Here is a 14452-nt window from a genome sequence, read left to right on the forward strand (position 1 = left end):
TTTATTCTTTGGGTCAGTACAGTTACCGGGCTACCACATTAATATCATATTTTTCTGTTTTGCCAGTTTTAGATAAAACAATTTTTGCATCGCTAGTATTCTCAAAGCTATAGCTTTTTCTTATTTTCCATTGATGAAACAGTCTGGCGGTTTGATTTTTTGCAAGACAAGATGCCATTTCCCGTGATACAATTTTTATTTACATTTGTCTTTTTGATCACGTTTTATTCCACTTTTATTTTTGAGGTATGTTGAAAAAGCATAGTCTCTTGCTGTTTTTTTTTTATATTTTATTTTTTTATGGTGTTCACTGTAGTGGTTAAATCGTGGGACAGTTTTATAAATTGGTTGTTTCATAAACAGTGATACCATATTCTTATTTAATTTTTTTTCTTTATTACTGGTTTCATATATTGCAATAGACCTGTATTGCAATGTGCCACCATATGTAGCACCCAGGGATATGTAGTAATCAGTTCCAGGCAGTGTCTATATTGGGAATGTCACGGTGATGGCCGTTACCTGGTTCCGTGCCCTGGGACCTTTTTGTAATGGGGGATATTTACAGGGGATTTGTGAACAGAGTTATTTGTGACGCCACTTGCGGTGATGCGGCTAAGTGTAGGGAGCCGCTGCTGCAGGTTTTGCTGGGGCTGATTGAATGTTCAGCTTTGATGACTTGGGCCCTCCGCAAGTAGGGTATTACCCCGGCAGGTGTATGGTGCAGTAGATGTCATAAGAAGGAGTCCAGACAGGTATTCAGTGCAACTGGTTTACTCACTTTTTGGGTGTTAACTGGTTGCCAGAGGCCGTCTGGTTTCGCCTCCAGGTCCCCTTCGTCCCACTGCCAGTCTGGTTCTCTGGTACCTTCTTCCTTTGCACCTGTCTCTGGTAAGTGGGTCCCCGTGGTATGAAACACTGGGGGTACACGGTTTGTGGTTTGTCCACCTCTGTCCGCCTGACGGTAGCGTGAACCCTGTAAGGTTGGAGTCTCTGATCCTACCCCCAGCTCTCTCTTTGCTGAGTCTTTGGATTCTTTAAGGTCAGCAAGGTCCCTGATGGTCAACTTAATGTGCAGGTATTAACAGGTCTGCTTGAAGCTTTTTCCTGTCCTAGGGCCCTGTACCCAGTCGGTGCATAGTTCCAGGAGTACTCCACTGGCAACTACCTCTCTTGGGTTGACAGTGACCTGGCACCCGAGTCAGGGAGTCACTTCACTTCCACCTTTACACTTCCACAGTCAACTCTGAACTGACTACTCTCCACAGTCTGCCCCTCCCACCTGGTCAACTAGTGGACTGGAGTGGCTCCACCTCTAGGCGGCCATCCATGGTCCCACCCTAGCTAGGTACCATTGTATGGGGGATTGTTGGGGAAAAACTGGGATTAACTGGGTACCTAAGGGGGTAGGCCCTGCATCCTGGTGGGGATGCAGAACCTTGTAGCACCCTGATGGTTTCAGGGGCACTATACATACATGGCACACTAGGTGGTCATGGTTTGACCTCAGCTCCCTGTGATTTTGTTACGTGAGTGAGGATGGAGGTCAGAAACAGGGCCCCCTCCCTCCCACAACTTTCTAAATGCGGTGATTGCTCTCGATCGTGGCATCTAGAGGGTTAATCAGCCAGGGGTGGCATACACGGCATCTCTAGCTGTTACTTCAGGAGCTTGGCTGTAAGCTTTGCCGAGCTGCCGCAGTGATCGTGCAAGGAAGTGATGATATTCAGCGTTTCTTTGCACAATCATGCTGGGATCGGTCTGTCAGATTGACCAATTGTAGTGACCTGAGTGCGGGGACTGCTGACATGGATCCATGAACCTCTTTCTATGCAGGTCACCTGTCAGCAAGGAATTGTCACTAAGTTTATATGCAGTGACAATTCAAAGCCATGACGTACATAGCATGTCATGGGGAAGGAACTGACACCCTCTTGTGACGTGCCATGTATGTCATTAGTCATTAAGGGGCTCAAATCTCAAAAAGAAATCAATCCAGATTGCTGACCCTCTATGTGATCATAAGCTTTTTCAGACACATGTGCATTTTTAACTTCTCAATCAAGGATTTAATGACCTGAACTGTTACAGTTACAGTGATCTAGGATGCTGTCAACCGAGTTCAATAAGCCAATGATCGGAAAGTAAGTTGGGCTCATATTATGCACGTGAGCAATAAACTTAAAGTTGTGTAGTGTGGTTGTAAAGAAGACAAGAATTTTTCTTGTCTATAAGGACACAGCAGACCATAAGACGCACCTAGGTTTTAGTGCATCATGACCACATTTTTTTCCTATTTTTCTCCTTTGTTATTTGCGGAATCTGATGTGAACACTTATGGGGATGATATCCCCCAATTCTGTACTGTCACCCAGGTGTGTGGTGTCTTTTTCTGATGCCTGCAACTGACTTTGGCGTGTAAGGTGTGTAAGTGATGGGCAGTGCATGACATCACTGCCATACTCCCCTAGTCACAGGCATGCATAAAGCAGGAAAAGCGTCACCCCTTCAAGAGTTGGCGATGGCAGGAGCAGCGAATATTCATTTCCCCACACCCATAATCCTGCCCACCTCTGAGCGGGCGTCAATGATCGTGTCAAGATAGTAAAAATTTTCAGTTATTTACGATCATTGAACTCGGTGCGAACAGGTGCAAGAGATTCAGTGTGGAGTGCAGTGAATTTTAATTTCCCTTTAATTGGGAAATTAATATTCACTGCTCCTGCTGCCTCTAGCTTCTTGCAAGGGTGATCCTGTTCCTGCCTCTTGTGACCACCGCCGCTCCCCCACTGCGAGATAGGTACATTCTACCTAAAATGCACCCCCATTTTACTCACAAATTTGATGGGGGGGAATTGCATCTCAGTCCAAAAAATACGGAAATACGGAAATTTTCATATATGTTTTATCCCACCTCATGACACAATTAGATTAAAAATATGATTCTGAAACAAAAACACTATACTCAAATTTATAAGCAAACAATTTTATAATAAAATCTTACAACATTGACAATTTAAAAACAATATAAGTTGCTTCTTATAGATTATCATGCATTTTAAATGCTCTTCTGAAGGATTTTTCTTTCTTCAAACTGCTTGTCCACTGCCAATGAAAGAGCTTCAAGGAATTTTTCAATTGTAACTGTAGGAGACTTAAAAGAAAGGTTAGTAAACAATGAACATATTGTATGGATGTCAAGTAAAATAATTGTTTCACTTGGTCTAGTTACACGTGTCAGAGTCTACTACAACCAAGACAACTTGAAGGTTTTTAGACAATATTGTAAATGTATAAAATGTCATCAGTTCTTTTGAAATTAAGGATTTCAATACTAGAACTGAGAAATAAGTAGCTCTTGATATGCACCTACCCCTAAGGAACAGGATACCTTAGCTAGTGAGGGAGCGGTGACGTCACTCAGGTAAGTTGCGGTCACCGCTGGAGGTTCCCATGGTCCTCCACCTTTGACTGCAGCTAATCTGACCTCAGGTGGGGTCACTGAGTTTAATGAAGTACCCTGAGGTCAGCTTACCTTCTGTCACAGGTGCAGGACCGTGTAAATCTGCAGCTGTGACCACAGTTTACCTGAGTGACGTCACCGCTGATTGAGGCTCACTCTCTGCATGCAGATACAACGTGCAGACATGTTCCATGATTGCGCTATAATTTCAGCTGTAGCAGCGATGAATCATCATGGGACCTTGTGTGATTATGTCGGACCTGCAGGGGTGTTTTGAGGGTTAAAATAGTGAAAGAGGGTGAGTTTATGTCTGTTATTCCAAATAATGGATTTTTCAGTGTGTGTTTATTTCATTTCACTTATGGATTAGTAATGGGGGGGTCTCATATACACATCCCATTACTAATCTAGGGCTTAGTGGCAGCTGTGCGCTGCGATTAACCTTTTATTACCCAGATTGCCACCGCACCAAGGCAATCGAGAAGAGCTCTGTAAAGTGCTGGGATTGTTGCAGCTAATGGATGCGACAATTCTGGGCGCCTGCAGGCTGCTATTTTTAGACTCCCAATAACCATGGGTTTTCCCACGCTGAGAATACCAGCCCCCAACTGGCTTTATCGTGGTTGGGTATCAAAATTGGGGGGGTAAACTAACAATGTTTTTTTTATAAATTATTTATTTATATTGTATCTTATTTTGATACACAGCCAAGATAAGCGCACGGCTTAGGGCTGTACCCTGTAGCCGTTTGTTTTATTTTGCTGGGTATCATAATATGGGGGGATCCTACGCCCATTTTTTAAATTTATTTTGTAAATGTGAATTTAAGCAACTATACAATACTTTTAGTGAGAGAAAAACTATTTTTTCTTTTGCTGGAGAGATCTTTCTTAATTCATATTTCAGGGGTAAATCTGCCTTCAGTGATTACAGACTTTCTCATTACTAAAATAGGAGATTGACTGAGTGCATAAAGGTCTATGGAGAATTAAAACAGTTTACCTCTAATGTCTCACGTCTCCATGGAATCTTATAAGCACCAATTATCACCTCCTATCTATATCAGGAATGGGAAAATCTGCATACATTACATACAGATTTTATCCATGAATGGAGAGTGTCCAGGAAAATGAAGCAGATTTCCCCAATATGATATACACCGTGTGCAGAATTATTAGGCAAGTTGTATTTTAGAGGATTTTTTTTATTATTGAACAACAACTATGTTCTCAATCAACCCAAAAGACTCAAATAACAAAGCTTAATATTTTTGGAAGTTGGAGTGGGTTTTTTTTTTTTTACTTTTGGCTAGCTTAGGAGGATATCTGTTTGTGCAGGTAAATATTACTGTGCAGAATTATTAGGCAACTTAATAAAAACCAAACATTCCCATCTCATTTGTTTATTTTCACCAGGTAAACAAATATAACTGCACAAAATTTAGAAATAAACATTTCTGACATGCAAAAACAAAACCCCAAAAAATTAATGACAAATACAGCCACCTTTCTTTATGATGACACTCAACAGCCTACCATCCATAGATTCTGTCAGTTGCTTGATCTGTTTATGATCAACATTGCATGCAGCAGCCACCACAGTCTCCCAGACACTGTTCCGAGAGGTGTACTGTTTTCACTCCTGTAGATCTTACATTTTATGAGGGACCACAAGTTCTCTATGGGCTTCAGATCAGGTGAACAAGGGGGCCATGTCATTATTTTTTCAACTTTTAGACCTTTACTGGCCAGCCACGCTGTGGAGTAGTTGGATGCATGTGATGGAGCATTGTCCTGCATGAAAATCATGTTTTTCTTGAATGATGCCGACTTCTTCCTGTACCACTGCTTGAAGAAGTTGTCTTCCAGAAACTGGCAGTAGGTCTGGGAGTTGAGCTTCAATCTATTATCCTCAACCCAAAAAGGTCACATAAGTTCATCTTTGATGATACCAGCCCATACCAGTACCCCACCTCCTCCTTGCTGGCGTCTGAGTCGGAGTGGAGCTCTCTGCTCTTTACTGATCCAGCCACTGGCCCATCCATCTGGTCCATCAAGCGTCGCTCTTATTTCATCAGTCCATAAAACCTTCAGTCTTAAGATATTTCTTGGCCCAGTATTGACGTTTTATCTTATGTTTCTTGTTCAAAGGTGGTCGTTTTCAGCCTTCCTTACCTTGGCCATGTCCCTGAGTATGGCACACCTTGTGCTTTTTGATACTCCAGTAATGTTGCAGCTCTGAAGTATGGCCAAACTGGTGGCAAATAGCATCTTGGCAGCTTCACGCTTGATTTTCCTCAATTCATGGGCAGTTATTTTGCGCCTTTTTTGCCCAAAGCGCTTCTTGCGACCCTGTTGGCTATTTGCCATGAAACGTTGTTCGGTGATCACGCTTCAAAAGTTTGGCAATTTCATGACTGCTGCATCCCTCTGCAAGACATCTCACAATTTTGGACTTTTCAGAGCCTGTCAAATCTCTCTTCTGACCCATTTTGCCAAAGGAAAGGAAGTTGCCTAATAATTAAGCATCTTATATAGGGTATTGATGTCATTACACCACACCCCTCCTCATTACAGAGATGCACATTACCTGATTTACTTAATTGGTAGTTGGCTCTCAAGAATATACAGCATGGAGTAGGACAACATGTATAAAAATGATCATGTGATCAAAATACTCATTTGCCTAATAATTTTGCACAGTGTATTACAAAGTTGATTATTTTCATGTGTACGATTGATTAATAAAAAATTGAAATGACAGCTCCTCTTTAAACATTTTTCACCCATTCCTACACCCCAATAATAAAATAATAATAATAACCTACTTGTATAAAAAGTGCGTGTGCCAAAAAAGGAAGTTTTCTAAGAACTCTACCACTCAGTCCTTCACTTTTTCTGAAATAAATTACTCAAGATAAAATTAAAAATTACTCACTGAAATCAACATTATTCTTATTTAGCTTGAGAAACAAAATGCATATGACTGCAGAAAACCTTTGCTAAACCTTTAATGTATGTCATTTTGTATTCAGTTTTTACGTAGTAGTAATGTAGAAGCAATAACAAATCCTATAAAGAAAATAGCCAAAACCAACAAGTAAAATATATAAAGTTTATTAATACAATATGAAAAAGTTTAGATAAAAAATGGCAAGTTAGAGGGTAATGTAATGATTAAAGTGCACAAAGCACCACAAAAATTACATAACAGGAGGACAAAGAGCAGCAATTGCTATATCACACAAAACAATGCAAAAAAAAAGTGTGTGTGTATATTATATATATATATATCTGCGGAAAGTGTCTCTAAATAGGTATCCATAATTCCCATAATGTGCATACAAATAACTGCCATAATATGTCAGGAATACTTTATAATGATATGTATAATATGAGATTGATTGCATTTTTGATCAGCCTATTAAAAACTCCCAGGCCTCAATGTGAAAGGGTCAAATGCCAATGTGTTTGCTTATAGCAAAGGTGGGGAATCTTTTTTCTGCCGGGGGCCATTTGGAAATTTCTACCAACCATCGGGGGCCGCACAAAATTATCAATGTGAAAATGATCCTGCTATATTTGGTCAAACAATTAATTAACTCAGCCCTATTATTGCAGTAAAGCTGCATCTCTTTGGTGCAGCAGTGATGTTTGATGATACTAACATAATTTCTTCTCATAGCTGCTTTTTCAGGTTTGTCTCGGTCTGGAGCACAGTCAACTCTTTGTGACAAGAGTGGTAAATCATATACATCACATAACAGATGCTGTATATACATCACAGGAGACACTGGGGGCACATACATCACACAAGGGGCTAGGGACATGTAAATGCCCCCAGCCCCTCCTGTGATGTAAAGGCCCCCAGCATCTCCAATGGGATGTATAAGTCACAGGAGACGTTGGGGCACAGACACGACACAAGAGGGGCTGGGGCACAGACACGACACAAGAGGGGCTGGGGCACAGGCACGACACAAGAGGGGCTGGGGCACAGGCACGACACAAGAGGGGCTGGGGCACAGGCACGACACAAGAGGGGCTGGGGCACAGGCACGACACAAGAGGGGCTGGGGCACAGGCACGACACAAGAGGGGCTGGGGCACAGGCACGACACAAGAGGGGCTGGGGCACAGGCACGACACAAGAGGGGCTGGGGCACAGGCACGACACAAGAGGGGCTGGGGCACAGGCACGACACAAGAGGAGCTGGGGCACAGGCACGACACAAGAGGGGCTGGGGCACAGACACGACACAAGAGGGGCTGGGGCACAGACACGACACAAGAGGAGCTGGGGCACAGACACGACACAAGAGGGGCTGGGGCACAGACACGACACAAGAGGGGCTGGAGCACAGACACGACACGAGGGGCTGGAGCACAAACACGACACAAGAGGGGCTGGAGCACAGACACGACACAAGAGGGGCTGGGGAACAGACACGACACAAGAGGGGCTGGCGCACAGACACCACACAAGAGAAGCTGGGGAACAGACACCACACAAGAGGGGCTGGGGCACAGACACCACACAAGAGGGGCTGGGGCACAGACACCACACAAGAGGGGCTGGGGCACAGACACCACACAAGAGGGGCATAGACATCCCTTGGGGGACACAGACATTTCTTGGGGGGGCACAGACATCCCTTGGGGGGGGCACAGACATCCCTTGGGGGCTGTACACAGCACTTGCGCAGCCCTGACATCACTGGCGGGAGGTGGGACACACAAATCTGGGGTGATACAAAGCATTGGGGGGCACACAGAACTGAGGGTTGCACGCAACTCTGGGGGGTAAGGGGCCACAAAGTACTGGATGGGGCGCACAGCAGCAGAGGGCTGGACACACAGCAGCACCAGACTTACAGCACCAGAGAGCAGGTGCCGGACACGCAGCTCCGGAAGGCAGAAGGCGGGCACACACCGCTAGAAGCTGTGAAGCTGCTGTTCGATGGACGCGCAGAGTGCTAAACCCGCCCACAATGTAAGTCCTGAGCTTGCTGGCACTGGGCAGCGGGAGAACGCATTGGTACACACAAGCAGCGCATGTGGGGATTTAAAAAACTGGCGGCCCACAAGACCGCGTTGGCGGCTCGAGCACTGCTGCTCCTGGGAATCTGCAGGGATGGCAGAAAAGGATATGCCGGGCCGCATGCGGCCCGTGAGCCAGAGGTTCTCCACCCCTGGCCTATAGGAAGCCAGTGTTTACCAAGAAACATATAAAATGCTCATAGAGTAGACATGGCAGAGTATAACAGGCAGAGCACCACAATATACACAGTGAAACCTCGCTTAACGAGTAATCCAGTTAACGAGAATTTCGCTTAACAAGCAAAGCTTTCTGTAAAGTTGTAACCCTGTTTACGAGAAAGCTTTGCTGTACGAACAAAATCCTCAACGCACACACTTTCGGTTCCGTACATCCACCGCGCTCTAACCCGCACTTGCAGTCCACACAAACACACACAAGCACAAAACACACACAAACACGAACGCACACACATACAGCATTATGCTCCCCTTACCTTCCGTTCCATCGCCGGTCTCATGGTTCATGTAGTTCGCTCATCGCGACGAGGGAGGAATCTTCGCGTTGAACTACAAGACCCAGGAGGACGGCGATGGAACGGAAGGTAAGGTGAGCATACTATGTGTACCTTCAGTTCCATCGCCGGCCTCCTGGGTCCTGTAGTTCGCTGCTCCAGGATATGTATCGGCAAGCATGGCGACGAGGCAAGAACTTCGGCTGTCAGACGCTACTCAAAGGCAGTGGCGCTGACCAATCAGAGGCAAGCGGCTCCTGCCTTTGACATCAGCGCTCTGGGTGCGGAAGTTTCGCCCTCGTTGTGATGGTAACCCGATACACAGCCCGTACTAGCGAACAGCAAGTCCCAGGAGACTGGCGAGGGAACGGAAGGTAAGGTGAGCATAATATATGCGTGTGCGTGCGTGCTTGTGTGTGTGTTTTTACGTGTTTGTGCATGTGTGGAATGGCACAATGGGGGACCAGGATTGGACATTTAACAAGTTGTGAAATTAATTGTCTGTATCGCAATGATTTCCTATGGGAAATCTTGCTTTGCTAAACGAGTAACTTGGTTAACAAGCACACTCCCAGAACGGATTGTTTTTGTTAACCAAGGTTCCACTGTATATAGAGAAAGACACTGTATATAGAGAAAGACAATGTCCAGAGTCAAAGGTGTATATTTACATGTTTATATAACATATAGGTTTTATGTTTCTTGGTAAACACACTGGCTTCCTATAGGCAAACACATTGGCATTTGCCCCTTTTACACTGTGGCCTGGGAGTTTTTAATTGATAGAATTTTTTTTATCAGCCCATCTTCTATTATACATATCACTATATTGTATTTCTGACATATTATGGCTATGTTATTTGTTCGCACGTTATGGGAATTGTGTATACCTATTTAGGGACACTTTCCACAGTCAGATATGCACACACACACACACACTTACACTTTTTTGCATTGTTTTGTGTGATATAACATCTGCTGCTCTTCCTCCTGCTAGGTCGTTTTTTGTGGTGCGATGTGTACTTTAATCATTACCTTCTACCTTGGTATTTTTTATATAAACTTTTTATATTTTATTAATAAACTTTATATATTTTATTTGTTGGTTTTGGCCATTTTCTTTATAGGGTTTGTAATTAGTTCTTCAATAGCCTCCTCTCCATTAGATATTATTGAGATATTGGTGCATTGTCATCACTGGATATAATTCCAATATATCTCCTATAGCGACACAATTTGGGTGTTAATTTAGTAATGAAAAGCTTCACAATTACATGTCCCTGTTTCTTTTTCATCTGGTCCAAAGTCTCAGTGGTCTTGAAAGAAACCAGCAAACGTCGAGCATACTGGCCCTTGGGTGTAGAACCTGAAAAATAGTTGGAAAAATCCCCTGACACTGGTGATCCTGAAGTGAGAGCCGGACATTAATCTGCTGGACACTTCTCTGTGCGGGTGTGCCTAAATATGTCTGTACGTGCACCATTTATACTGATGCCAGAGAAATGCTTTTTGTGTTTGCCATTTTTGCCAGAAGTTTATGCAGTTTTAATAAACTTCCCTGTTTGACCATGGAACCATGTGCTTGTGTGAATGCTACCAGCTGCTGAAAGCGAGTGAATCCTTACACCACTTTATAACATCAAGGCCTAAATTCTTTAAGAGACTACCAGAGATTTTTTTATTATGCCAGCAGACATGGGGTGATGGTAGCGTTCTACTGCATTCTCTGGGTCTCTTTGCCTTCTTTTCGTCACTTGACTCTTTCCTCACTGTGTGTGTTATCTTGGAGTCCTTTATCTTGTCTTCACATGGGACCTCTTCCTTTACCTGACTGCCATACAATTATGAGACATATACCCATGTTCCTTTTTTGCTCCTCTTTATCATGCTTTACTCTCACCATTTTACTTGAGTTTTGAAGATTTTCCTCATATATGTTCTTTTACTCAAATCTTTGCATTCTCAGGTTATTTTCATTTCCTAAATGTGCTACCATAGTGTGTTTCAGTACAATGAGAAAGGTCTGAGTTGGACCGACACTTTTTTTTTTTTTAAAATGATGGAAAGCAATCCCAAAAAAATCAAACATCTGGGGGGCAGAGCTAAACATGGCCGAGTAAGGACGCTGCTTCCGTGAGCTCTGCTCTACAAATTCCCATAGCACTGGCACGAGACTTAAAAATGGGCAAATCTTCGGGCAACAAGACTAATGCCCATACCCCAAAGAAGCCCCCCACATCACAGGGCAGTATCGGGTAATTTCTCACCCGTTCCCAGGATCCTGGCGTCCTGCTAAAACCGGAGTTAGAGCTGCGGCTTGCAAGCCATGTAGCCGGCCGCGTGACATTGGCTGAACCGCGGGGATCTGAAGAGGTCGCGGCGACCCCCTGTGGAATCGAGAGACCCGTGCCTGCGGACATGCTGACAGCCAGCTGACAATGCAATCCAGCGGCGCCATTCCAAGATGGCTGCCCCGTCTCCTTGGACCAGGCCCTGCAAACACCGCAGACGGATTCCCCGGCTGCCGCTCCATCAGTTACCTTATCTTCCGTGGCCCAGTCGGGATCGGGGACCCTCCGTGCCCAGCAGAAGCCAGTCCCACCTGCGGTCACCCTCCCAGGCTCAACGTCTCCCCAGACTGCAGCACATGTGCAGACAGGCTCCGGAGCTGCACCCAAACAACATCCTTCACTGCAGGAGGAGCTGCAGACTCTCCAGAATGCCGGGACACTGCTTCTACTGGACTCCCCCGCTGCCACCTCTGAAGGGGGTAAGGTAATACAAGCTGTCACCCCTACAGCATCTTATACAGGATCTCCAAGTTTGCAGGTGCCACCAGGAGGCATGGGCTTGGGGAGGGAGGGCCCTGCCATGGATAGTGATAGCAGCTCTCCAGCACCTACAAATTGTACCAAAATTTGCCCTGTCTGCGTTATCACCAGCTCAGGGAGATAGTGGAGAAGGGGGGGGGGGTCCTGTGCTCACCCAGAGATTCCCCAGAAACAACCTTCCCCTACACCCTCAAGGTGGTCCACAGGTTCTTCTTTGGAGGGCAGCCCGACAGATCCGGGTGGGTGCCTGGTGGAGGTCTCGCGGATGCCATGGGATGAGGAAACAAGGGCTCTGGCGACCCCTCCCCTATGGGTCACAGCTGTATCGCACATAGGAGGCGGCGCAAATAACCCCAGAAGTCCGAAAATACTATACGATCCAGCTCTACAGGATTCTATCCGTTCTTACCCTTCAACATCTTTCTCTGTTACTGCGATGAGTGAGGATCGTCCAGCATCTCTGGCTGACTTGTGGTCCCTCTTACAGTCAATTACTACCAAAAACGACATATCTGCCCTGGCCAATCAGGTAGTGGCAGACTGTAAGCAAGAATTCGCTCAGCTGCAGATGGATCTCTCCTCACTCATCCAATGGGTGCGCGTCCTTACCGACCAGTAGTCGACATCTCAGGTTAACATCTAATCTATCCAAGACACAGCACGGGATCAGTCCAAGCAATTAATTTGCCCTCCAACATTATGTAGATGACCTGGAGAATAGAAACCGAAGAAACAATCTATGTATTAGGGGCCTGCCTGAGTGAATTACTGCTTCTGATATTCCTTCGGTTCTTATGTTAATCTTCAAAAACCTGCTGAAAAGACCACCTGGGGCCTCCCTGGAACTTGACAGAGCTCATAGGGTGCTGCGCCCCCTGGATACGGGGGATCCCCGCCCGAGGGACATCGTGTGCAGGGTGCACTTTTTTGCAGCAAAGGAAGCTATTCTCCAAGCAGCTCGGAGGAGACAGACCAGACCCTAACATATAAAGGATCTACCATACGCATCATGCCAGATCTCACAAGATACACCCTGGTCCAGCGGGCTAATCTCAAACCCCTGTTGGATGTCCTTAAAGAGAGGGGTCTCCCGTTCCGCTGGGGTTTCCCCTTCTCTTTGTCAGTACAAAAAGACTCGCAGTGGTGGGCATTGAGGGCTCCAGAGGACCTCCCATCTTTTACCTCGAACCTGGGCCTACACCCAATTTCTCTCAATGGCCCACCACTTTACTTCAACCATGGGCCCCGAGGGGACGTCCGGCTTCTTCCAAGGCTCCTCCCTCTCCTGACCCTGCACAGAGGCTGCCCCCGAGGGGGAACCGCGGTCGCAGACCTGGACGTCCATGGTAACTGACAGAGAGGCGCAGGAGTCTCATGGGACTATACGGTGCGCTGTATATCCAGTTAACTAAGTCAAGTGACCTTTACATGTTACTTTATTGTCTACTCACTGCCCTCTTTGCACAAATCTTTTTGTTATATGTGCCAGTGCTTATGGTTATTTCTAATGTTTGCAGTTTATTATAGAGCTAGAATCGGCTATGACTGACTTTTTTCTCCCCCTAGTAGGTTGGGATCCTCTGTCTTGCCCGGGTGAGGCAGACATGCTCCCCAGGAACATTTGTTCTCAATTAGAGCTTTGTGCAGGGGCTCTACCCCTGCTGTTTTTTCTGCTTCTATTCCTGTTCTTCCTCTGTTCTCTGCAGTTCAACTCCCCTCCTTCTCCCCCTATGGCGGGCGGGATGGTCTAGTCCTACCTTCTATCTTATATACTTTTAATACCTTATTCTATTATAGATGGCTAACCTGACCATCACATCCTTTAATGCAAAGGGTCTCAACGTACCGGAGAAGCGGGCACAGATTCTCTACCATTTCGATAAGCGTAAGGTGAAAATAGTATGTTTCCAGGAAACACATTTTAAACAGGGACACAACCCCATCTTAAAGAACAAGTACTATCAGACCTGGTTTTCCTCAGACAATTCAGAATCCCACTCTAAAGGAGTGGCGATTGCCATTCATAAGTCTCTCCCCCATCAAAATGTAAACTGCACGTCGGACAGTATGGGAAGATATATTCTCCTTTCATTGACAGCCGGGGACCAAACCTTCAAAATAGTAAATGCGTACGTCCCAAACCAAAAACAAGATAACTTATTGCTTGCCTTGTCGATACTGTGACTCCCTGATTCGGGGTACAGCAATTCTTTGTGGCGACCTTAATGTTACCCCTGATCCCATGTTGGATAACTCTAAAGGGAAATCCAACATTCATATGCCACCATCAAACATATTAAATAAGCCCTATTAAGTATCCAACTGTTTGACACATGGAGACTAAAACACCCGTCCGACAGAGACTATAGTTTTTATTCTCACTCTTAAGACTTATACAGTCGTATAGATTATATCTTTATACAACATAACGCCCTCCCTTGGATCCAGCATACTGGGATGGGTAGCGTACTGTGGTCAGACCACGCACTGGTTTATTGTGAGGTCATAATCCCATCTCTTCCGGCTCCCACGAGATCATGGCGGCTCAATGAATCTTTGCTTTTGGATGGGCTCTGTCTTTCTGATGTTCAGACCTCTATTACTCAA

The 14452-nt window shown here is 45.2% G+C and overlaps 1 protein-coding gene across 3 annotated transcripts in view; it reads right to left on the reverse strand.

Moving 5' to 3' along the window:
- Positions 1–3009: 3009 nt before the first annotated feature.
- TRIP13 (thyroid hormone receptor interactor 13) overlaps positions 3010–14452 on the reverse strand; it is a 336424-nt gene continuing 324981 nt past the window's right edge. For all 3 annotated transcript variants that reach the window (XM_075315015.1, XM_075315016.1, XM_075315014.1), the window contains exons 13-14: positions 6291–6360; positions 3010–3154 (exon numbers count right to left, since the gene is read on the reverse strand). In XM_075315015.1, coding sequence (XP_075171130.1) covers positions 3059–3154; positions 6291–6360 — 166 coding nt within the window. In that variant the 3' untranslated portion in view covers positions 3010–3058. The remainder of the gene's footprint in view (positions 3155–6290; positions 6361–14452) is intronic.

This window comes from Anomaloglossus baeobatrachus, chromosome 6 (assembly GCF_048569485.1).
Source record: "Anomaloglossus baeobatrachus isolate aAnoBae1 chromosome 6, aAnoBae1.hap1, whole genome shotgun sequence".
Taxonomy (NCBI): Eukaryota; Metazoa; Chordata; class Amphibia; order Anura; family Aromobatidae; genus Anomaloglossus; species Anomaloglossus baeobatrachus.